This window comes from Esox lucius, chromosome 19, assembly GCF_011004845.1.
Source record: "Esox lucius isolate fEsoLuc1 chromosome 19, fEsoLuc1.pri, whole genome shotgun sequence".
NCBI lineage: Eukaryota > Metazoa > Chordata > Actinopteri > Esociformes > Esocidae > Esox > Esox lucius.
Window position 1 is genome coordinate 1,494,682 of NC_047587.1, and position 22,108 is coordinate 1,516,789.

Sequence of the window (22,108 nt, forward strand, 5' to 3'; positions counted from 1 at the left end):
TCTCAGAACATCGACAACAATTAATATTTGTTCATATTTAAGAGTAATTTCAATAAAAAGTGGGTATTAAATCATGTTCCAGATCAAAATTCGGACAATGGGAATGGCTGAATATAGAATGCCACATAAACTATTGAATGTGCCACAGAGAATGCAATGTAGGAAATGTTCAGGAGAGTGTGTAGAGTAAGACAAACCTGGGTAATCATGGGCAAAATCGGCAGTGTATCAATACTTGTTCTCCCCACTGTAACTCAATGGATATAAAATACATATTCACTCATACAGAAAAAAACATTTTATACGCCGCAGTGAATGTATTGTAGGGAATGTGTTTTTCTGTGTGAGTCAATATATATTTCATATCCAGTGAGTTCCATTGTAGACAATGGTATGGGCAGAGTTAAATGAAAGCAATTGTTGCAATGTAAAGTGCCCTTAGATTTTTTAGCAGATTTTCACTACATACAATTTACTTAAGACAGGCCAGGACTGGTCTTTTGAGTACTTCATGATTGTGGGGGTGAGTGTAACAGGTCGGAAGTCATTCAGGCTTTGATGCTGTCGAGTGCTTTTGGCACTGGCACAAGGGTTATGGTCTTGAAGCATGTGAAGACAACCCCCTGGGCCAGTGACAGGTTGAAAATGTCAGTAAAGACCTCGGCCAGCTGCCCAGCACATGCTCTGAGAACATGCTTGGGGACGCCATCAGGACCAGCAAGCAGCCTTGCGTGCATTCACTCAGTGCAGACAACACATCTGTGATGGATAGTCTGAGGGGGAGGTTGTCTCGGGGAGCCCAGTTTTAATTACTGGATCCTTTGTTATTATTCATCCTATGTGAAGTACTATTTAAACAGCTTTATATATATATATATATATATATATATATATATATATATATATATATATATATAAAGCTAATAGATATAAAAGATGTAGACAAACAAGTAGTTTAATTTAAAATAGATTAATTTAATTAATATCGCGTTTTACCGCGGACGTTTATTTTAAAGTCAGAATCGGATAACCGGAAATATTTTTGTTGCTACTAAATCAAACATTTTGCCAGCATGACGCAAATAAGCCCATGAAGCCTTGGACAGTTTCCGTAATCACTAAACATCCGCTCCACGTGACTCACACAACTGCCGTTCCTTCAGTGACGAGCCCGTACCCCCACGCCATTTCGAGAGCGCGCACGCTGTCTCAAAGAATATTCTGGCGGCTTTGCTTTCCTCCAATGTAGAGAGAGCGTCCGGCATGTTCTTGTAGTTTTTCCATTCATTCCTGAATTTTGCTGAAAACAAACTAAACACGTGCGATGCAGCAGACGTTTACTCCTCACGTGTACTGGGCTCAGCGGCATGAAGATATTTATCTACGTGTGGAGCTGATTGACGCCCAGGTGAGTGGAGTGGACTTCACCTGTCAAATATGGTTAATATTCACATACGGAAAAAAAAAGAATTTGCAATGCAAAATGCATGTAGAATGTATGATGAATTATATTTAACTTTATTCTAAATACTTTTCAGGTATGAAAATGTATTTCACCTTTTATTCTTAAATGTATTTGAAAATGTATACATACATTTAACTTAATTGAAATCACATTTCAGGTATCAAAATGTATTTCACCTTTTATTCCGAAATGTATGTCAAAATGTATAGATACATTTCAATTTTGTCCAAATGAATTCAAAACAATTAATGTTCACAGTCCAAAATGACATTCATTTAAGACTTGTTATATTTTATCACAGCAGACCTGAACATTATTTTATCTTTATTTCAACAAGGAACAAACTGAGACAAAGAATTGTTTTACAGCTAAACACAGGTGTTACTTCCCATGTTTAGCTGGCAAGGACTGTGGGCTCCCTTAAAGGGGCATTGAAACAGAATCCTGACTGATGTTTACAAGACTGCATTAAAACAATAGCATGGCTTGTTGCCTGGATCTTTCCTTACCTTAGTTGTTATAGCTTATCCAGGGTGGTTTAGGGTGGGTAGGATAGTACTGACTGGTATAGTACTAGTTAGTCCAGGGTGGTTTAGAGTGGGAAGGATAGTACTGACTGGTATAGTACCAGCTGGTCCAGGGTGGTTTAGGGTGGGTAGGATAGTACTGACTGGTATAGTACTAGTTAGTCCAGGGTGGTTTAGGGTGGGTAGGATAGCACTGACTGGTATAGTACTAGTTAGTCCAGGGTGGTTTAGAGTGGGAAGGATAGTACTGACTGGTATAGAACCAGCTAGTCCAGTGTGGTTTAGGGTGGGAAGGATAGTACTGACTGGTATAGTACCAGCTAGTCCAGGGTGGTTTAGGGTGGGAAGGATAGTACTGACTGGTATAGTACCAGCTAGTCCAGGGTGGTTTAGAGTGGGAAGGATAGTACTGATTGGTATAGTACCAGCTAGTCCAGGGTGGTTTAGGATGGGAAGGATAGTACTGACTGGTATAGTACCAGCTAGTCCAGGGTGGTTTAGGGTGGGAAGGATAGTACTGACTGGTATAGTACCAGCTAGTCCAGGGTGGTTTAGAGTGGGAAGGATAGTACTGACTGGTATAGTACCAGCTAGTCCAGGGTGGTTTAGAGTGGGAAGGATAGTACTGACTGGTATAGTACCAGCTAGTCCAGGGTGGTTTAGGATGGGAAGGGTAGTACTGACTGGTATAGTACCAGCTAGTCCAGGGTGGTTTAGGGTGAGATTACAACAGATTGGTGAGAAAGGGGACTATGTCAGGTACAAAACATTTTGGAAAATTATATTTGAAAGCACATAAAACAAAGTGCGTATGTTTACTGGTCGTTTTTGTATTTATTACATATGGCCCCTTTAAGAACAATCAGGGCCTTGTTTTGTTGCAAACATTTTTTTTACATTTCAGAGGAAATTCCATTAATAGACATGACTTATCCCTTCATGTAAGGGAGGCATGTTTGTTGTACATCATATTTCTATGTGAATGTTCCAGAACACAAATATATAGCTTGCTAAAACCAGCTGTAGATTCCTTGAGCATGTGTACCAAGTATCATCACTTGTCTAGAGTACCATACCATACCATCTTCTTCCGCTTATCCGGGGCCGGGTCGCGGGGGCAGCAGTCTAAGCAGGGATGCCCAGACTTCCCTCTCCCCAGACACTTCCTCCAGCTCTAACGGGGGGACACCGAGGCGTTCCCAGGCCAGCCGGGAGACATAGTCCCTCCAGCGTGTCCTAGGTCTTCCCAGGAAGGCGTTCCGGAGGCATCCGAAACAGATGCCCAAGCCACCTCAGCTGACCCCTCTCGATGTGGAGGAGCAGCGGCTCTACTCTGAGCTCCTCCCGGGTGACCGAGCTTCTCACCCTATCTCTAAGGGATCGCCCAGCCACCCTGCGGAGAAAGCTCATTTCGGCCGCCTGTATCCGGGATCTTGTCCTTTCGGTCATGACCCAAAGCTCATGACCATAGGTGAGAGTAGGAACGTAGATTGACCGGTAAATCGAGAGCTTCGCCTTGCGGCTCAGCTCTTTCTTCACCACGACAGACCGATACATCAACCGCATTACTGCAGAAGCTGCACCGATCCGTCTGTCAATCTCCCGTTCCTTCCTTCCCTCACTCGTGAACAGTATCATCTAGAGTCTATTTAAACTTAGTCCAGGTCAGAAGCATGACCAGATGGACAAGGACAGGGACAACCGGGGGAGGGGGAGGTATCAGAAAAGTATCGTTTTGATCTGCAACACAACCAGGAGGACTCTGGACATGGACCGCAACGGGTCCCCCAAGCCTGGTACTCTGCAGATGTGGGCCAGGACCTCAAAACGGGAGGAGACTGGGAAAATTCAGAATATGCATTCCTCATATCAACAAGGATTTATAGTGGAGAAGGAGAACTTAGTGGGGAAGGAGAACTGACCCAATCCCCCAGCACTATAGTATAGCAGCGTAAGACCTATGAACTGAGACAGGGGGGTCCGGTGACACTGTGGTACTATCTGGGGGAGGCCCCGGACAGGGCCCAACCGGCAGGAATGTGCGATTTAAGTGTTCCCTTAATTTTCAAAAAAATTATTAATATTAGTGAATAAATGATTAATGATAGACACATGTATTGTATACATGTGTGATTTTGAGTAAAAAGAAACTGAGAGTGTGTGTGTGTGTGTGTAATGTTTTGCAGAGTTGAAATTAATTGAGGCTCAATTGTTAGAGAACCTGATAGATGGGCCTTTCCAAGGACAGACTGGACACTGCCTTTCTGTGAAGGAGATAAGCCAAGTAACCAACTGTGTGCATGAATGGAAATGTACTAGAATAGAGCCTGGAGGAGTGGCAGGCTGGAGGAGTAGCAGGCTGGAAGAGTAGCAGGCTGGAATAGTGGCAGGCTGGAAGAGTAGTAGGCTGGAGGAGTAGCAGGCTGGGGGAGTGGCAAGCTGGAGGAGTAGTAGGCTGGAGGAGTAGCAGGCTGGGGGAGTAGCAGGCTGGGGGAGTGACAGGCCGGAGGAGTAGTAGGCTGGAGGAGTAGCAGGCTGGAGGAGTAGCAGGCTGGAGGAGTAGCAGGCTGGGGGAGTAGCAGGCTGGGGGAGTAGCAGGCTGGGGGAGTAGCAGGCTGGAGGAGTAGCAGGCTGGGGGAGTAGCAGGCTGGGGGAGTAGCAGGCTGGGGGAGTAGCAGGCTGGGACAACACATGATAACTGAACAGGAGTGTGAGAACGGAGAAATACAGACAGTGTCGGGATTAGGTTGGCTTCATTTTTACCAGCTGCCTAGGAGTGATGAAGTACCCTAGGTCATGGGGTTATGTCAGAGCCTAGTTGAAGGTCACAGGGTTATGTCAGAGCCTAGTTGAAGGTCACAGGGTTAAATCAGAGCCTAGTAGAAGGTCACAGGGTTACATCAGAGCCTAGTAGAAGGTCACTGGTTTACATCAGAGCCTAGTAGAAGGTCACTGGTTTACATCAGAGCCTAGTAGAAGGTCACAGGGTTATGTCAGAGCCTAGTTCAAGGTCACAGGGTTACATCAGAGCCTAGTAGAAGGTCATGGGGTTACATCAGAGCCTAGTAGAAGGTCATAGGGTTACATAAGAGCCTAGTAGAAGGTCACTGGTTTACGTCAGAGCCTAGTAGAAGGTCATGGGGTTACATCAGAGCCTAGTAGAAGGTCATAGGGTTACATAAGAGCCTAGTAGAGTCTCCCATACTAAGTTGGAGGCGTGGAAAGGAGGAGCAGTAGGAGGAGTTGGGTTGTTGGCATAAGATGTGTGTTTCTTACTTTTCTTGGCTATCCTTTATTTGCATACCTTCTGTATGTCAGTAGGAACTAATGCCTATACAACTGTATTAAATTATAAATTCCGGGGATAAGGGAAATACTTGGTTTGATCTAGTTACTGTGTGTTCCAGTGTTCTGACTCAACCCTCGACATCTAGGGCACAAAGTTGGCCAGAAACTTCATCAAGTTGAATGAGCTTGCCTCGCCTCATTGACTGCCTAATGATCATGGACTTCTGTCTTTGAGTCAGATGTCTCCTCCTGTCTGTCTGTCTCTCGGAGTCAGATGTCTCCTGTGTGTCTCTCTGAGTCAGATGTCTCCTGTGTGTCTCTCTGAGTCAGATGTCTCCTGTGTGTCTCTCTGAGTCAGATGTCTCCTGTGTGTCTCTCTGAGTCAGATGTCTCCTGTGTGTCTCTCTGAGTCAGATGTGTCCTGTGTGTCTCTCTGAGTCAGATGTCTCCCGTGTGTCTCTCTGAGTCAGATGTCTCCCGTGTGTCTCTCTGAGTCAGATGTCTCCTGTGTGTCTCTCTGAGTCAGATGTGTCCTGTGTGTCTCTCTGAGTCAGATGTGTCCTGTGTGTCTCTCTGAGTCAGATGTCTCCTGTGTGTCTCTCTCAGTCAGATGTGTCCTGTGTGTCTCTCTGAGTCAGATGTGTCCTGTGTGTCTCTCTGAGTCAGATGTGTCCTGTGTGTCTCTCTGAGTCAGATGTGTCCTGTGTGTCTCTCTGAGTCAGATGTGTCCTGTGTGTCTCTCTGAGTCAGATGTCTCCTGTGTTTGTTTGTTTCAACTTCTGGTCTTTTTTCTGTTCCCTTCTTCCTCTGCCAGAATCTCGACATCAGCGTTCATGATAATGTCCTACAATTCAAGGGTAAGTTTAGTTATATTCATTTTTATCAAAGATAGACAGTAGTGATTGGATTTAATCTAGAAATTAACTGTAATATTTTAAACATTTGTATTGTTTTCTTTATTGATTGGTTGTTTGTTTCCAGCCCAAGGTCATGGAGCTAAAGGGCAGAATGATTATGAGTTCAGCCTAATGTTCCTGAATGCTGTGAAGACCGAGGTACCCTGACTATTCATGTTTTTGTGTGTGTGTGTGTGTGTGTTATCAGGTTTAATATTCTCACTAATGACTGTTAAATCTTGCTGGAATATTAATTGTTCACATTTCCTCATTCGATCCTGACGCATTTGACACATTGGTCATTATGTAAAGCTATGTACTACATCATGGAAATCTGTGTAGTATGCCATATAAATCATTGTACTATATACATTGCATAGTACCTTTCCTACAGAGACATTTCCATATCTGGATTTGGTTCTATAAGGAAGTTTTTCAACAACTAAAACATTTCGCCATCATACACCCATACACCCGACCTACACTTCCTGCTTCACAGTCATCTGTGTTAGTGTTAGACACAGCTGACGTTCAGTGTCACCTGGTTGATCAACTACTTTGTAACCAAACAATTTAATGAAGGGTTTAGACAATTATTGCATTTCTGAATTTCAATCGGGTGAGGTCAGTCAGATTACGTCAGTTGTGCTAGTGTCCACAAGAGAAGCAGAGAAAATAGAAATCTGTCTTCTAAAGCAATGACGTTAGTATTGATGAATCACAGTAGGAATCACAGTAGGAGTGTTGATTCTTCAGCACAAAGGAGGACCAGCCAACAACGTTCCCTCTCTAACTAACCTACAGAGCCACGATTAACAATACAAGTCATTGTTTGAAATCTACAGTAGTTTTGAATTAATCACTTACATTGCATGAATTCATCTTTCAAGATTTATGTTTAAGTTTAGGGAAGGTAGCATTTTAAATGGGAACACCAATGTATGTCCCCACAAGCATAGAGCGTCCCAGTATATCTGTGTGTGTGTGTGTGTGCATGTGACACTTTGTGGTTGTACTAATACGTGTGTCTAGGAGACGGTGTATCTGGTCTAATGTACTTGGTGTTCTCCAGGTGAGTTATCGGTCGACCCAGCGCCAGGTTAACATCACCGTGAAGAAGCAGCAGAGAGGTTGGTGGGAGAGACTCACCGTACAGGAAAAGAAGCCGGTGTTCCTGGCTCCCGACTTTGACCGCTGGATAGATGAGTCCGATGCAGAGATGGAGCTACGCGAAAAGGTAACCTCTTTCTCTAAGCCGTATCATCTTCCAACTCGAGACCAGAGCAACCGAGGTGGCTGGCAGGAAAACAATGATGATGGAAGAACTTCATAAAAATATATACAGGTGCTGGTCATAAAATTAGAATATCATCAAAAAGTTGATTTATTTCAGTAATTCCATTCAAAAAGTGAAACTTGTATATTATATTCATTCATTACACACAGACTGATATATTTCAAATGTTTATTTCTTTTAATTGTCTCATCTCATCTTCATCCGCTTTTCCGTATCGGGTCGTGGGGGCAGCAGCTCCAGCAGGGGACTCCAAACTTCCCTTTCCCGAGCCACATTTGCCAGCTCTAACTGGGGGATCCCAAGGCATTCCCAGGCCAGTGTCGAAATATAATCTCTCCACCTGGTCCTGGGCCTACCCCAAGGTCTCCTCCCAGCTGGACGTGCCTGGAACACCTCCCTAGGGAGACATCCTGGGGGCATCCTTACCAGATGCACGAACCACTTCAACTGGCTCCTTTCGACGCAAAGGAGCAGCGGCTCTACTCCGAGTTCCTTACGGATGGCTCAGCTTCTCACCCTATCCCTAAGGGAGAAGCCAGCCACCCTTCTGAGAAAACCCATTTCAGCCGCTTGTACTCGCGATCTAGTTCTTTCGGTCATGACCCAGCCTTCATGAACATAGGTGAGGGTAGGAAGGAAAATTGACCGGTATATCGAGAGCTTTGCCTTCCGGCTCAGCTCTCTTTTCGTCACAACGGTGCGGTAAAGCAAATGCAATACCGCCCCTGCTGCTCCGATTCTCCGGCCAATCTCCCGCTCTTTTAATTGTGATGATAACTGACAACTAATGAAAATCCCAAATTCAGTATCTCTTAAAAAAATATATTTTTTAAATGTTGGCCAACTGAAAATTATGAGCATGTACAGCACTCAATATTTAGTTGGGGCTCCTTTTCCCTGAATTACTGCAGCAATGCGGCGTGGCATGGAGTCGATCAGTCTGTGGTTTTATGAGAGCCCAGGTTGCTCTGATAGTGGCCTTCAGCTCTTCTGCATTGTTGGGTCTGGCGTATCGCATCTTTCTCTTCACAATACCCCATATATTTTCTATAGGGTTAAGGTCAGGCGAGTTTGCTGGCCAATTAAGAACAGGGATACCATGGTCCTTAAACCAGGTACTGGTAGCTAATGAAATCTGCATCTCCATAAAGTTGGTCAGCAGCAGGAAGCAAGTACTCTAAAACTTCCTGGTAGATGGCTGCATTGACTTTGGACCTCAGAAAACACAGTGGACCAACAACAGCAGATGACATGGCACCCCAAACCATCACTGACTGTAGAACTTTACACTGGACTTCAAGCAACGTGGATTCTGTGCCTCTCCTCTCTTCTTCCAGACTCTGGAACCTTGATTTCCAAAGGAAATGCAAAATTTACTTTCATCAGAGAACATAACTCAGCAGCAGTCCAGTCCTTTTTGTCTTTAACCCAAGCGAGATGCTTCTGACGCTGTGTCTTGTTCAAGAGTGGCTTGACACAAGGAATGCGACAGCTGAAACCCATGTCTTGCATATGTCTGTGCGTGGTGTTTCTTGAAGCACTGACTCCAGCTGCAGTCCACTCTTTGTGAATCTCCCCCACATTTTTGAATGGGTTTTGTTTCACAATCCTCTCCAGGGTGTGGTTATCCCTATTGCTTGTATACTTTTTTCTACCACATCTTTTCCTTCCCTTCGCCTCTCTATTAATGTGCTTGGACAGAGAGCTCTGTGAACAGCCAGCCTTTTTAGCAATGACCTTTTGTGTCTTGCCCTCCTTGTGCAAGGTGTCAATGGTCGTCTTCTGAACAGCTGTCAAGTCAGCAGTCTTCCCCATGATTGTGTTGCTTACAGAACTAGACTGAGAGACCATTTAAAGGCCTTTGCAGGTGTTTTGGGTTAATTAGCTGATTAGAGTGTGGCACCAGGTGTCTTCAATATTGAACCTTTTCACAATATTCAAATTTTCTGAGATACTGAATTTGGGGTTTTCATTAGTTGTCAGTTATAATCATCAAAATTAAAAGAAATAAACACTTGAAATATATCAATTTATACATTATACAAGTTTCACTTTTTGAATGGAATTACTGAAATAAATCAACTTTTTGTTGATATTATAATTTTATGACCAGCACCTCATCATCATCATCATCATCTTCCTCTTATCCGGGGCCGGGTCGCGGGGGCAGCAGTCTAAGCAGGGATGCCCAGACTTCCCTCTCCCCAGACACTTCCTCCAGCTCTTCCGGGGGACACCGAGGCGTTCCCAGGCCAGCCGGGAGACATAGTCCCTCCAGCGTGTCCTAGGTCTTCCCCGGGGTCTCTTCCCGGTGGGACGGGACCGGAACACCTTCCCAGGAACCTTGACCAGCACCTATATATATATATTAACAGTAAAATGACATTAGAACTGAATCTGAAGAATTATATGGTGGATGTGCATTGGGTTAGGGCCATAGCTGTACCAGTGAATTGTTTGTTTGTATTTAGGAGAGAAAAAACTGTCTCAGCATGGAATCAAGACGAACAGAGAACTGTGAGTAATCGATCCATGTCATTAGGAAAGTAACAATTATTTTTCACTTCATTATCAGAGAATAACCGAAACCCTCTTGTTCCAGCACTCATTACTCTAAAGAAAGGTCTCCTGTTCACATACAACCTGGTTCAGTTCCTGGGCTTCTCCTGGATCTTTGTCAACATGACTGTCAGACTCATTATTCTCGGGCAAGGTGGTTTTATCTGAGTTTTTTTCAGTACTGTTGTCACACACATGTGCTTTCAGTTGCTTTCTTAGTTTTATTGATCCAGTTGGTTTTATGCTCTTTAGCAGGACATACTGGTTTACAGGCTGTCATTGTTTACTATTAGTAACTAATCATGAAAGAGCTGCATTACAAACTGTTAAAGAGAAAGCCTGATTAGACTCTGGAAAAAATTAAGAGACCACTGCACCTTTTTCTTTCCTTTCCAAAAACTTTTTTGTAGATTTATCCAGAGTAACTCACAGTAGTTATAGACATTTTCATACTTTTTTATATTGGTAGTGGGAATCGAAAGCACAACCCTGATGTAACAACGTCCCTTGATCTGCTGAATGGGCTGTCTGGGACCCTGTAGGGGTCTATATTAAAAAAGGTTTCTCTCTATGACACATTCTACACTATTTCGGATGTGATGTTTTCCTGCCAGATATTGGCCAGTGTGGAGGTCCTTAACGCTGTGTTTGGATTGGTCAAGACTGGTGTGGTGCCCACTTTTATACAGGTAATATATATATATATATATTTTATTTTTTTAGGTTGGGTGGTGTCTGGATGGTGTGCTAAGGTTGGGTGGTGTCTGGATGGTGTATCATGATGGTGCTTCTGACTGTTGTTGTCTTCGTCTCCTCCAGGTGGTTGGTAGGAACTTCATCCTCTTTATCATCTTCGGCAGTGTGGAGGAGATGCACAACAAGCCTGTGGTCTTTTTTGTCTTCTACCTCTGGAGCGCCATCGAGGTCTTTAGGTGAATGAAAGGGCTTATTAACTAAAGGCTTACTAACCAAAGGCTTGTTGAAAACCCAACATTAAAGGCTAAACCACTTTGAAAAGATTTTCCTCAAACGGTGATTCTGAACTAGACATGCTAAAGAATAAATTAATTAATGAAATTCTCCCCGTCAGATACCCGTTCTACATGCTGGCGTGTATCGACACAGAGTGGAAGACCATCACTTGGCTGAGATACACGGCCTGGGTACCGCTGTACCCCCTGGGTGTGTTGGCAGAGGGTGCGTTTATCTTTCCAGTTGTAACTTTACCTGGACTTCCTAAAGATGTGTGAACTTTGTGTACCACTGTAACACCTGTAGGTGTTGGCTGAAAGTGACTGGACTTTTGATCTGTTGTGTGTAGTATTTTGCAGGTGTAGGGTTAGGTTAGGTTAATTTGAAGGTATATTATACATTGACAGCTGAGACTAACACAAGTCTCACAGGGTTTTGCAGAGGTTTTCTTCATTTTCTAGTTGGACCTTCTTAAAGTGATACACAGTATACTGTGCCTTTGAAAAGTATTAGGACTGAATGCCAAATGTCTAGTGAAAACATGGTACTGCTCATCACCTGGCTAATACCAGTCCTCATGGTGAAGCATGGAGGTGGAAGCATCTTGCTGTGGGAATGCTTTTCATCATCAGGAATTGGGAGACTGGTCAGGATTGGAGGTGGATGAATAGAGAAAATACCAAGAGGTCCTTGAAGAAGCTGATCCAGGATGCACTGCACACAGACTGGGGTGAAGACTCTTATTTCAGCACGACAACAACCACAAGCACCCAGCTAAGACAATACTGGAGTGACTTTGAGACAAGCCTGTGAATGTATTTGAGTGGCCTGGCCCAGACCTCAGTCCAATTGTAAATCCAGTTATAAATTGCTGTTCACCATCCAACCTGATGGAGCTTGAGCAATTTTGCAAAGAATGGGCAAAAAATGCATGTCCACACATGCATTACTAAAAATACGGGATTGGGTATTGCTGACAGCGAGTATATGTAATGACCCCATGTCAGGAACATTTGTTACATTGCAAAGTTCCATAAATACAAAGCTCTTTAAGGCGAGCATATCGGAAACGTGGGTTATGCCCAGTGAACTCAACAACCAAAATGTCTGCAGCCAGGAATTACTTTGGTTAAAACAGCCACTAATAAAACCCAGATAGCTAACGCCAATGCAAGCTAGCTAACGCCAGGCTATTTGAGAATAAATCTTAACTGTGCGATTTCTTATCTAGAAATCCATTCAGATTCATAGCTAAATAGCAAGCCTACCTGTTTGCTGTGCTGTAAAGCATTTCCTTTTAGTTCCAACTTCATTTGATTAGCCAGAAACCCTATTTCCTGAAGTGCCTAAAGTTAATCTAATACAACTTTGATCAAGTTGTGATTGGAGGCTGTGTTCAAGAACAGATCTTTATACGATTTGATGTTGTTAAAATGATGAAAGTTCGGGAATCTTAACTATTGAGAAAAGTTAATAAAAAGTTGTAGGATACAATTCAGTCATGTACGAGTTACAATCATAGCACACGTCAACTGATCATAGCACACGTCAACTGATCATAGCACACGTCAACTGATCATAGCACACGTCAACTGATCATAGCACACGTCAAATGATCATAGCACACGTCAAATGATCATAGCACACGTCAAATGATCATAGCACACGTCAAATGATCATAGCACACGTCAAATGATCATAGCACACGTTAAATGATCATAGCACACGTTAAATGATCATAGCACACGTCAACTGATCATAGCACACGTCAACTGATCATAGCACACGTCAACTGATCATAGCACACGTCAAATGATCATAGCACACGTTAAATGATCATAATCGGCAGTTACTGGAAGTTCAGAATTGAGAATTGGTACCGGCATGTAAAATGTGTATTGGTGCATCGCTAAACTTGGAACAAGTGTCTGATTCCTAGAAGCACAATGCCTTGTGGGTTTTCTATTTTATACCAATACTTATACTCCCCCTTCCTCCCTCTCCATCAGGGGTTGCAGTGTTCCAATCGATCTCTGTGTTTGACGAGCGCAGGCTGTTCAGCATCCCCCTACCTGAAGGCCTCGGCCTCGGCTCCTCCGTGAGCTTCTCCTGCATCCTCTACGTCTACCTACCACTCATGGCCATCGGTAAGTTCAGCCATCAGCCATAACATTATGACCACTGACAGGTGAAGTGAATAACACTGATACACCCATCAGCCATAACATTATGACCACTGACAGGTGAAGTGAATAACACTGATACACCCATCAGCCATAACATTATGACCACTGACAGGTGAAGTGAATAACACTGATACACCCATCAGCCATAACATTATGACCACTGACAGGTGAAGTGAATAACACTGATACACCCATCAGCCATAACATTATGACCACTGACAGGTGAGGTGAATAACACTGATACACCCATCAGCCATAACATTATGACCACTGACAGGTGAAGTGAATAACACTAATACACCTATCAGCCATAACATTATGACCACTGACAGGTGAAGTGAATAACACTAATACACCCATCAGCCATAACATTATGACCACTGACAGGTGAAGTGAATAACACTGATACACCCATCAGCCATAACATTATGACCACTGACAGGTGAGGTGAATAACACTGATACACCCATCAGCCATAACATTATGACCACTGACAGGTGAAGTGAATAACACTGATACACCCATCAGCCATAACATTATGACCACTGACAGGTGAAGTGAATAACACTGATACACCCATCAGCCATAACATTATGACCACTGACAGGTGAAGTGAATAACACTGATACACCCATCAGCCATAACATTATGACCACTGACAGGTGAAGTGAATAACACTGATACACCCATCAGCCATAACATTATGACCACTGACAGGTGAGGTGGGTAACACTGATAATCCCTTTATCTGTGTTTGGGATATATTAGGCAGCAAGTGAACATTCTGTCCTCAAAGTTGATGTGTTAGAAGCAGTGGCGTAGTTAGCCCTGGGCGTTTTTTATGAATAGCCCTGGATCTAAAATGGACCAAATAAAAGAAAATAGACCCATATCTATTAATTGGTAATTCCGACTGCGCATTATGACAATGTAGACATCGCTAGCGGGGGATCCTAGTGAAGCCTCTGGTTAGAAGCAGGAAAAATGGACAAGTGTAAAGATCTGAGTGACTTTGACAAGGGACACATTGTGATGGCTAGATGGCTGGGTCAGAGCATCTCCAAAACTGCAGCCCTTGTGGGGTGTTCCCGGTCTGCAGGGGTCAGTACCTATCAAAAGTGGTCCAAGGAAGGAAAAGTGGTGAACCGATGACAGGCTCATGGGCAGCCAAGGCTTATTGATGCACATGGAGGGCAAAGGCTGGCCTGTATGGTCCGATCCAACAGATGAGCTACTGTAACTCAAATAGCTGAAAAGGTTAATGCTGGTACTGATAAAAACATGTCAGAACACACAGTGCATCGCAGTTTGTTGCGTACACAGCTGCATAGCCATAGACCATTCAGGGTGCCCATGCTGACCCCTGTCCACTGCCGAAAGCACCTACAATGGGCATGTGAGCATCAGAACTGGACCACGGAACAATGGAAAAATGTGGCCTGGTCTGAAGAATCATGTTTCCTTTTACATCACATGGATGGCTGGGTGCATGTGCATCACTTACCTCAAGAACACATGGCACCAGGATGCATTGTGGGAAGGAGGCAAACCGGCGGAGGCAGTGTGATGCTGTGGGCAATGTTCTGCTGGGAAACCTTGGGTCCTGCCATCCATGTGGATGTTACTTTGACATGTACCACCTACCTGAGCATTGTTGCAGAACATGTGCACCCTTTCATGGCAACGGTATTCCCTGATGGCATTGGCCTCTTTCAGCAGGATAATGCGCCCTGCCACAAAGCAAATGGTTCAGGAATGGTGAGGAACATAACGAGTTCAAGGTGTTGACTTGGCCTCCAAATTCCCCAGATCTCCATCCAATCAAGCATCTGTGGGATGTGCTGAACAAACAAGTCCGATCCATAGAGGCTCCACCTCGCAACTTACAGGATCTAAAGTGATGTCACACCTTCAGAGGTCTAGTGGAGTACACGCCTCAAATTTTTTTTTATAGTTTCTAAATCAATGCCAAATCTTCACAATTTCTGCCAGGGTATACAAACTTATGAGCACAACTGTATATACATTTGTCCTGTGTCCTCTGTAAATAACCTGTTTAAGTTGGAATTAAGAAAAGTGCAGGAATGCCAGTATTTGGCTTCTGCTGTATTAATCTGTAATATCAATGACCAACTGCTCCTGTCTGTGCGGCAGGTCTGTTCATCAATCTCCGCCACCTTTCCAGGCTGAGGAGGAAGAGGTTGCACATCAAGAAGAGGAAATCTAACTGAGACCCCTGACCTACATAATCACCTCGGTCCTCTGCCTCTTTACCAATCAGCCTCATTTAGTGACATCTTTCCAAGGGAGGCAAATTCAAAACAGTCCCCAAACTTTCCAGATACCCTTATTGGAATATTCCTGGGATTTGGGCAGAATATGCAGGAAAACATGAATCTAACCTGTATTTCTAAACATGTGGAAATCACAAATAATAGCTTAGGTGTTTTGGTGTTGTGAAAAAAGCTTGAAAATGGTTTGGTATTAGGTCAGTGGTTCCAGGGTGTTTGTTCAAACATCTAGTAATTGTGAGCTTTGAGCAACAAAAAAAAAAAGCCCAGATCTTCAGGAAGTGAAACTGACCGCTGCTTTTGTCATGACTATGTCAGAATAAAATGTTGCCATTTTAATCACCTTCACAGTAAAATGTCTGATGTGCCCCCCCCTCCCCCCTCCCCCCTCCCCCAGCCCCTGTTTTAGGGGACCATTCACTTATGGTCAGGTCAGTTGAGTCAGAGATCGCTCCCTGAAATAAGGCTGGTCAATAAGCCGGGTAAGGCTGGTCAATAAGCTCCACCCTCACAGGACTCATGATGGTTCAAACCTAGACAGCGGTCAACACCTCAGCACTGCTACTCAGTGCTACAGAACGCTGTGCCAACCAGGAGTCCCAACATCTGTGACAAAATAAACCTTATGGAGTAGTGGGAGAAAAAAAAAGTATCAATTAGGAAAGTTGTTTATAAAACGATATATACAAAACATGACCAGAAAACCTTGTGTACTGTCTGTAAAGTTGAGATCGCTGTGCCATTGCCCTGCCTTTATGTTACAGTGACAGAAGTCCTCAGGCACTACAGGTTTACACAGCAAGCCATTTCAAGAGTCCACATACATGAACTGTCCATCCCCCCGCCTTCTACACGCCGGAGAAGTCTGTGTGCATAGGGTTGATGCCCCGCCTTCTACACGCCGACTCCTCCCCCAGAGAAGTCTGTGCATAGGGTTGATGCCCCGCCTTCTACACGCCGACTCCTCCCCCAGAGAAGTCTGTGTGCATAGGGTTGATGTTGTGTTCAAAGAGTGAGTACTGTGAATCTCCGGTGGAGGCCAGTTTGAGCTGCTGGGCAGCGTGGGACAGCTGGAAGGCAGCGTCTGGGTGAGCTGTGTCTGGCAGGAGGGTGCACTCCCTCTCCAACAGCTCCGCTACACCTTTCAGCAGCTCCCAGAAACCAAAGGCCAGGGCAGCCTTACGAAGCCGGTTCAGTTCCTGGAGGAGAAAAACAAGTCACAGAGTACACTTAGACAATCAGGTAGGAGTCACAGAGTACACTTAGACAATCAGGTAGGAGTCACAGAGTACACTTAGACAATCAGGTAGGAGTCACAGAGTACACTTAGACAATCAGGTAGGAGTCACAGAGTACACTTAGACAATCAGGTAGGTACTGCTCGGGATGGACAACATGTAGGCACAGCTTACATTATATTCAAATGTTACCTTGTAGAAGGTCTGTGTTTTCTCTGGCAGTTTCCTGGCATTCCTCAGGATCTTCTGGACATCAGTCTGTGGATTGGTTGACACACAAGTCGTCAAACACCTCAACCAATCGCAACAGCAGTACAAACAATGTAACCAACGAACACAGGCATTACCGCAAAGACCTAAACCCAGGTATAATCCCAGAGTCAGTCTATCACATCCTGCCCTCTGTACCCTGGAAGAGTTCCTAGATTCTCCAATCCCTGAGTCTGTACCTGCAGTCCACTGGCTTTGATCCAGACAGTGACGTTCTGCGCGTAGCTCCGTTTGACCGGAGGCTGCAGAGGGAACGGACTCCTGCTGTCATCCTCCCCGTACGGGTTCTCTGCTGCGTCTAGAACCCAACAGACAGAGGCCATGGTTGTCATGGTAATGCAAAACCCTTCTGCTGACAGAACTCTGGCTCTGGGCAGGTGAGGGCGTAAAGGGTGAACCATTCAATTATGTAAACACAGCCTTTGAAAATGGAAAGGACCGTGGTGGAACAACAGTGTCCACGAGGGTCAGGTCTCTACCTGATATGGGGCCCAGCTGAGACATTTTCCCCAGCCAGGGCAGTGGTTCTGGCCCAGGCTCAAACAGAGACATCATCAGGTTGGACTTCTTCTTGCTGTCAGCCTGAGAGTAAAGCATGCCATGCCACTCCGGACTGAGGGGGAGGGAACGGAGAAATAAACTGTTATGGAAGCTTCATAGAACTGCAGAGGCCCCTGTTACGGTTCGTCCTTGTGAAAAAGTGAACGTCCTTCTTGTGTTGTATTCTGTACCTTAATGGGTAAAGGCACAGCCGTCGTTCCAACAGGCAGATTTGGTTAGGGCTCATTAAGATAAAGACGTGTGTTCTTACCCCACCTGCACCAGCGCCACCATGCCCTCCACCTTCAGACTACCATGGAGGAGGACACAGAAGTTGGGCGCCTTCCCTGCCTGCTGGTTGGCTGACGTCTCCTCCTCCAGCTCCTCTGGGGCCCCAGCACCCACATCATCCACCTCTGGAACCAAGAGCACAATAAACACCTCAGAAACACTAAACCATCTCTGAGGTGAAAACGCAGATGCCGAGGAGAACAGAAGTGCTACCTTTGCTGACGGCGATGGGCAGGACCAGGTGTCTGGATATCACAGGGGGGCTGGAGATGTCCCCGATCTCAATGAATCCCACAATCTCCAGGTCTACAACACAGAACAGTCAGATTGTAAGCAGTTCGTCTAGCTTGTATAACCTGAGCAGCAGAAGGGAAGTCATTCAAAGAAAACCTCTAAATCCAGAAACTCAAGCAGTCATCAGACTAGTCCGGGGTGAAGGAAGGGAGTAAAGCAGGCGGAGCCAGGTTGTACAGTTAGATACCCGTGAGGACGTGTTTGGGCAGAGGGTCGACCTCTTGATCCAGGAACACGGGTTCTGGTCTGGGGAACACCTGGACGTCAGAGGTGAGGTTCCCACAGCGCAGCACCGCGTGGAACGGCGAGTAGGCTGCATCTATCAGACGGCTGGAGGGAGACGGGTGGAGAAGCAGAAAACAACACTCACTGGAATGCCACAGCTGACAGACGATAGATCAGGGAATGGTCACTATTTAGATTTAGCCACCTCCACCTTGAGACGTAAAAAGTCTGCTAGTGCAAAAAGACGACTAGCATCTGACACAAGATCAATTAGGGCAGTAAAAAGTGGTGTGAAGTCAAAATCTCTTAACTGGGTGGTTTGAATTCTGAATTCTGATTGGCTGATGTATATATTTTCAATGTATTACCAATATACTATGGGTAAGGGCTGTGTCTAGGCAAGGCTAGGAACGTTTATTTGTATAGCACAGTTCATACACGGGGGAAATTCAAAGTACTTAACATTCCAAACTGAAATTCAGATCCATAATTACATGACCTCGGATTCGTTGTGCCTAAAAACAACTCTGGGCTAACAGCCAATTGGCATTCAAACCAGCCAGTCTTATTACATGTTATAAGCACATTATGAGTCAATCCATAGACTTACCCAAACATGGACTGAACACTCTTCAGACAGAGTTGGCCCTCCATGGTGAAGATCTGGCCATCTCCTCCGTTCAGTTGGAGAAGCTTCTCCAGGTTGTCCATGGTGTCAGTCATCTGTAACTATAGAAACCAAAGTCACAATTGTTAAGACATTTCCCTTGGGCCCATCGGGACATCATACCTGCAGAGCAGAACCCGCCTGTACCTACCACACACACACACAGACCTACCACACACACACAAACAGACCTACCACACATACACACACAGACCTACCACACACACAGACACAGACCTACCACACACACAGACCTACCACACACACAGACCTACCACACACACAGACCTACCACACACACAGACCTAACACACACACAGACCTAACACACACACAGACCTAACACACACACAGACCTAACACACACACAGACCTAACACACACACAGACCTAACACACACACAGACCTAACACACACACAGACCTAACACACACACAGACCTAACACACACACAGACCTAACACACACACTTCAGACCAGTACTGAATTTCTAAGTGATAATGGAAGACCAAGCCACCTCCTCTGCACTGGCAATGCACATGATGAACAGCTTGGCTGGGAAAGGGAAGGGCAGGGGGAACTTCTTATCCTCCGGTCGTTGTTTCAGGGTCTGTAGAGAGTGTCTGAGAGAGCCTTTACCGATCCCCAGAGAGCCATCGGTCACCAGCACCACCTGCAGGACACCACAAGAACTATGGGGGCTACTGTCGGCTAAATAACATGCAATTAATTTCTATATATATATATATATATATATATATTAGTATATGGGGCTAGTGTTAGTTAAATTATTTACAGCATATTATTAAATGGGTTTAATGTCTGCTAATTGACATACAGTATAATATTATATGATTATATTACCTGTGTAGGACAGGCGTGGCCCCACTCCTGCTGCACCACATTGCTGACTCCATGTAGAGCTGCTTCCAGACACGTCTTGTCATAGTCCTCCAGGTTACTCAGGGCCTCCTGCAACACAGCAGGGAGTTGCAGGTGACAGGTTCTAAACCCAGACCATTAACACAGCAGGGAGTTGCAGGTGACAGGTTCTAAACCCAGACCATTAACACAGCACAGAGTTGCAGGTGACAGGTTCTAAACCCAGACCATTAACACAGCACGGAGTTGCAGGTGACAGGTTCTAAACACAGACCATCAACACAGCAGGGAGTTGCAGGTGACAGGTTCTGACCCAGACCATCAACACAGCAGGGAGTTGCAGGTGACAGGTTCTGACCCAGACCATCAACACAGCAGGGAGATGCAGGTGACAGGTTCTAAACCCAAAATCTTCAGTCATAAGTAACAGGTTCTGACCCAGAACATTAATACAACAGAAAGTCACAAGTGACAGGTTCTGACCCAGACCATTAACACAGCAGAGAGTCACACAGGCTATTTAACCCAGAAAGTTTAACTGAACTTGATCTACTCAGGGTGTTTATTAGGAACACGGTCTAATAAAAAACACTCTTGGTTTGTTGTTTGTCCTTCGTTTTGTCATAATGAACCACAACAGAAACGCACCAGATGTTCCTATAAAAAGGAGGCCAGTAGGGCAATGTGTTGGTTACACTGTAGTCATCTACATGAAAAACTCAGAGCCAGAAAGATTCAGAGCCAGAGAGACTCGGAAAACGTGGAATCACGACTCAAAAGAACATTAACAGATTTGTCACAAGACATCTTTGGTTGTTTGAGTTAAACCAGGTGTAACCAGATGTCTGTCTGAAGTAAACCAGGTTTGACTTACTGTCGCTCTGGTATAAACCAGATGTACCAAACTGTGTCTGGTGTAAACCAGGTTTTCACCTACCTGCAGTGTGTTGTAGTCCCTGGTGAAAGGCACAAGTAGTTCCCACAGAGAGGAGAACGCCACTAAAGAAGTGAACTCCAGTCGGTAGTTGGAAGCCATGTGTTCAAACAGCATGGTGAGGCCAGCCACAGCCAGGTTCTTCCTCTGTAACTCCTCACTGCCTTGGTCCAGAGACACAGGACGAGTCATTGACAGAGACGCATCCATAAGGACCACTGTCGGCATGTTGACAGTGCAGAAGGGTTTCTTTTAGAGCAGAATTAGCTTATGGGGACCTCCAAAGTATCTCCTGAGAGCAATAAAAAACATGTGGGAATTATAGAACACACTCATAAATATCAATATGAATGTAGCATTGTATTAAAGCACCCCCATGATTATCAATCAGGATTTTAAGGTTGTTTTCAGAGGTGTTACTGATATGTCCGAAAATATATACAGAATGCTAAAACAAAACAGGGAACAAAAATGTTAGGGAAAGAATATATCAATTAGGACAACATATTGTTACGTTTTGCAGAACTTATGCTAAAGTACTACAGTACTGAAGCAGTTTGCAATGTGCTGCTATTTAAAGCATAATTTAACGTTGGGGTCAATTAACATTCACCCAGAATTAGTAATAAGGAACAAAAATGTAAATGCTGTCTTTCCTATTTCGATCCATTCAAAGTGGCTAACAATATAACAATACTGCTAACGTAAAAGCTAGCTAACCGATTTTAGCAGACTGATAATGAAAGTTCCACGCTGTCATTTTAAGAACAAATCTTAATTAATTGCAGATTAACGGGTACATGGTTTTTGCACAGAACAGCTACATAATATATAAATATATAAAAACATGCACAACTAACGTTACCCATCAAATCGGCAAATCCGACAAAATATCGATGGTTTTGTACTGCGGAATACTCAGTCCGGAAAGAAACTTAACCTGCTTAATTAGTTCCTACCGTAAACCGCTGTTTGACACTTTCCATTCACAACAGTTAAACGGGTGTCGAATATTTTGTTAGTGGTAGTGAGTGCATATATAATATTTTCCACAATTATACGGCTGTTTCAATTAAACCAACCCGAGTAAATGTAGATCATATAAGAAGATAACTCAATATTTGAATGACCTTAAAATAGTTCCATCCCCATCGTTCTATTCCAATGTCTCTTGACCAACAGTCTGATAAAGTAGCCTATGTGTCTGTCATTTTTATTTCCCCCACAGTTCTGTCTAGCTAAGAACATAATCAAAATGTACCATACATCCCAAGCCATCATAACT

General features: G+C 44.4%; 2 protein-coding genes across 6 annotated transcripts; one reads left to right on the forward strand and one right to left on the reverse strand.

Annotated features, from left to right (window-relative positions):
- Nucleotides 1-1,194: 1,194 nt before the first annotated feature.
- On the forward strand, nt 1,195-15,823 carry hacd3 (3-hydroxyacyl-CoA dehydratase 3). Its single transcript, XM_034288393.1, has 11 exons — nt 1,195-1,408; nt 6,095-6,137; nt 6,262-6,335; nt 7,249-7,413; nt 9,945-9,990; nt 10,076-10,186; nt 10,594-10,721; nt 10,852-10,964; nt 11,123-11,229; nt 13,014-13,151; nt 15,345-15,823. Exons 1-11 carry the CDS (start codon nt 1,325-1,327, stop codon nt 15,419-15,421), a joined length of 1,086 nt encoding a protein of 361 aa, XP_034144284.1. The 5' UTR covers nt 1,195-1,324; the 3' UTR covers nt 15,422-15,823.
- Nucleotides 15,824-16,131: 308 nt separating this feature from the next.
- Nucleotides 16,132-21,751, reverse strand: ints14 (integrator complex subunit 14). 5 transcript variants are annotated; one of them, XR_004574762.1, is made up of 13 exons: nt 21,689-21,751; nt 20,827-21,115; nt 19,872-19,979; nt 19,525-19,680; nt 18,950-19,068; nt 18,302-18,444; nt 18,034-18,126; nt 17,801-17,945; nt 17,469-17,602; nt 17,169-17,287; nt 16,912-16,977; nt 16,373-16,680; nt 16,132-16,326 (listed from the first exon to the last, which is right to left on the reverse strand). XR_004574762.1 is itself a non-coding variant. In XM_034288013.1 (13 exons), exons 2-12 carry the CDS (start codon nt 21,049-21,051, stop codon nt 16,432-16,434), a joined length of 1,557 nt encoding a protein of 518 aa, XP_034143904.1. In that variant the 5' UTR covers nt 21,052-21,115; nt 21,689-21,751; the 3' UTR covers nt 16,132-16,326; nt 16,429-16,431. The 5 variants fall into 5 exon arrangements, 4 of the variants coding, with proteins under 4 accessions (XP_034143904.1, XP_034143903.1, XP_012986686.2 ...); XM_034288013.1 differs by having other exon boundaries at nt 16,429-16,680; XM_034288012.1 differs by having other exon boundaries at nt 16,132-16,372; nt 16,429-16,680.
- Nucleotides 21,752-22,108: the final 357 nt, after the last annotated feature.